The sequence below is a fragment of the Limulus polyphemus genome, unplaced genomic scaffold (genome assembly GCF_000517525.1).
Source record: "Limulus polyphemus unplaced genomic scaffold, Limulus_polyphemus-2.1.2 Scaffold4411, whole genome shotgun sequence".
Lineage (NCBI taxonomy): Eukaryota > Metazoa > Arthropoda > Merostomata > Xiphosura > Limulidae > Limulus > Limulus polyphemus.
In genome coordinates this window covers 38,663-41,730 of record NW_013670021.1, presented here as the reverse complement: position 1 = coordinate 41,730, position 3,068 = coordinate 38,663, and the positions used below count along the sequence as shown (strand labels likewise).

Below are 3,068 nucleotides of genomic sequence, written 5' to 3'. Positions count from 1 at the left end.
TAGCATGAAAACTATAACAATCACAAAATGGTTACGAGGTTGGTCCCAGGGATGAGCCCGTGCTGAAAGAGTTAATGTAATTATTACTGTGTATTTTTAGCAGAATTAAGTCAACAAATACTAATATAGTAAAATACATATTTGGCATTACATAATACAATGCCTGAAGATTATTATTGCGTAGTAATAATTAACCAATAAAAAAAAATAATAATGCATTTTTGAAATGTGGTCTTTGCCACAGAAAACCCCAAAATTTTTTATACTTTTGGGAAAAATTATGAAAAATATTAGAAATAGAGACATCATTTAATTTTGTATTTGAAATCATTGAAACATTAATCAGGGTCATAATTAAACTTATCAACAGAAATAAAAATCCTTACTCTGATTTATTATTCTCTTACCTTTCCTGTAGAGGAAGTATTTGGGTGATCATTTTTTTCAAGGACTTTTATAAGTTTTACTCTATACCAGGATCCATCCAAAGTGTAGCGACAACAACAGTAAAGGCCTGTATGTAATGGAATACTATCATATGACCATTTCTTGAACACTTTCATCTCATAGAAATATGTCATTTTTTCACGCAGGTCATCAAGTAATGAATTTTCCTTGGTTACTGGATGGACGTAGAATTCACTTGGAGAAAGCACAACTGAAGAAAGTGCTACAAAGAAACCATCTTCACTTGTTTGGACTTGTGCTGGTGAAACAAGAACATTCCAAAAAAACATTTTACCAGCTGAACTGTTTTCTGTGCTATCTGACTGGCTGTCTTGATCTAACCGTCCTTCCGGTATTACATTTCGACACGAGGTCTTTTTCTTGAGAGGCATTTGCTTGGCTTCTTCCGAGTCAGACACTTCAGCAGAAGCATCTTCAGACATCTCATTTTTCTTGGATGTTAAGTCTGTTTCACTATCACTGGTGTTCTGTAGAGAACTTTGAGGAGTACCAGTTACAAGTAGATTAGGTCTACTCTGATCTGATGCCTGAAACTGATGATATTGTGACACTTCACTGAAACCCGATGCCGTGTTTTGTCCTTTACTAGTAGATGTGTGATCTTCCATTCCCATGTCACCCTAAAAATAATGGTTCATTTTTCAAAGAATCACAAGTTGCAATCACACAAAATAAGAGGAACAAATATTATCTAATAAGAAGTTTACCCATCTTCTTACCTTGTGTACAAACTCAGAAATCAAGTACAAAATTGAAAGTTAAATTTTTATTATTTATAAAATTAAAAAAAAACTGAAACATAACACAATAATAGTATTATTACTGATTACAAGCATGTTTGTTTTTTAAAATTATCAAAATTGTTATGGTTAAGTCCATAAATCATAGTTAGTCAAATGAGTTAGTATACAGCAGAGTTTTTTTATGATCTGATGTAAATTTATGAAATCTACCTTTTCATTTAGAGCTCGCAATGCCAATCCAGAGCTAATCAAAGACCCACCAATGCTATAATAAGATTGCAGAAAGGGTATAAAACAACTCATCTCAACAGGATACACATTGTCTTCCACAGGCTGATAAAATGTGGCTCTTAAGCCTAATGGTAACAAAACTAGTTTCTGAAACTGATCCAAAGCAGGTCCATGCCACTGTCCAAACAGGGGTTTCACCTAAAAATGAAATATACATATAAACCATAAACAGCAGTGCACTACTCTCTGTTTCAGAAAAGAAAAATGTGACTAACACTTAATACACTATAAAATTTGTTATAATTATTACACTTCATATTTTACTTTCTTTCAACAATTCCATGAAAATATCTAATACTTTTCAATTAGCCATTATATTATAAAAGGGGGGAGAAGACTCATTTTCTAATATGACAGCAATAAGGGCTTTTGTTTGGGCTTATATTCTGGTAAAGTTAGCTTTGTCCACACATGTAGCAGCCGATAGTGCCGAGCATAGTGATAGTGAGCCATAGTATGGTGCCAGAGAAAAATTAAATAACTATATGTGGCTAGGACTGAAGGACCATGAATTGTACATGAATAGGCTAGGTGCAGTCCGCCTGGGAAAAAAACATCCAGTGCACCACTAGAAGAGAAGAGGGGGTAATACACATTGGGGAGTCCGAAGGAATGACACACTAGAGATAGTGCAATGGGTGTCTGTGATTCCCTAATTTAAAAAGCAGATAAACCTCAATTGGAGAAATCATGGGTCAGTAGGGATGGGCAGGAATCCCCATCTGCTTTACTCATGAAGTCCATCAATGATGACCTTTATATATATGAGACAGTGATAACAAATATATATATATATACATACACATACCACTGGACATGCAGCCAGTGGTCTTACAGAAACACCCCTTCTCAACAATGAGCATTATAGAAGTACACATATTCAGTGCTAATATAATATTAAGCATACCTAATCAAGCAACACCCACCACCAGGTAGAATCCTGAAATATGAGGTATTTCAACTAAATAAGATGAAAAATAATAATATGTTAACTTACCCCAGTCAAAGACAAACGGACGTGTTTTGAATCACCACAGGAGGAAGACAATACTCGCTTGAGGAACTCACAGCTAGGTCATGCAAATAATGTGCGAAAAATGTATTGGGAGTTGTCCACATACCAGCCTGAATGACCTCCTCCAAAGGACGGCAGATTTGAGTAACTAAAGACATAGGTAGATGACAAAGTTGGTGTGAAGAAAAATTATGTAGATGGCAACTTTCCATGGACAAGTCAGAGTACGCCAGTCGTATGAGTTGATGAACTCAACCAGCGAGCATGATAGGTGATAGATCACAGGAAACAGAGGAATTCCATGGAAAAAATAGACGAGAACAAGAACCACGAAAGGAGGCAGTATGAGCCACATAACATTGCAGGGAACAAAATGGAAAAATTAGTCGATCTGGATCTGATTGGAAGTACATGTGGGAAATGGAAGGTAAGAAAATGCTAAACAATCTTCCCGAGCATATGATGCCTTGGGAAGGAAAGTCGAACTGGATAGAGGATAACATACTAGGAAATATTAATGGCATAAATATCAAAATAACAATGACCAATTG

At 35.4% G+C, this 3,068-nt stretch overlaps 1 protein-coding gene across 1 annotated transcript in view; it reads right to left on the bottom strand.

The window, feature by feature from the left end:
• LOC106471102 overlaps positions 1–3,068 on the bottom strand; it is a 42,829-nt gene that overhangs the window by 23,898 nt on the left and 15,863 nt on the right. Inside the window, exons 6-7 of the mRNA XM_013931689.2 lie at positions 1,422–1,640; positions 408–1,088 (exon numbers count right to left, since the gene is read on the bottom strand). Of these exons, the coding sequence (XP_013787143.2) occupies positions 408–1,088; positions 1,422–1,640 (900 nt within the window). The remainder of the gene's footprint in view (positions 1–407; positions 1,089–1,421; positions 1,641–3,068) is intronic.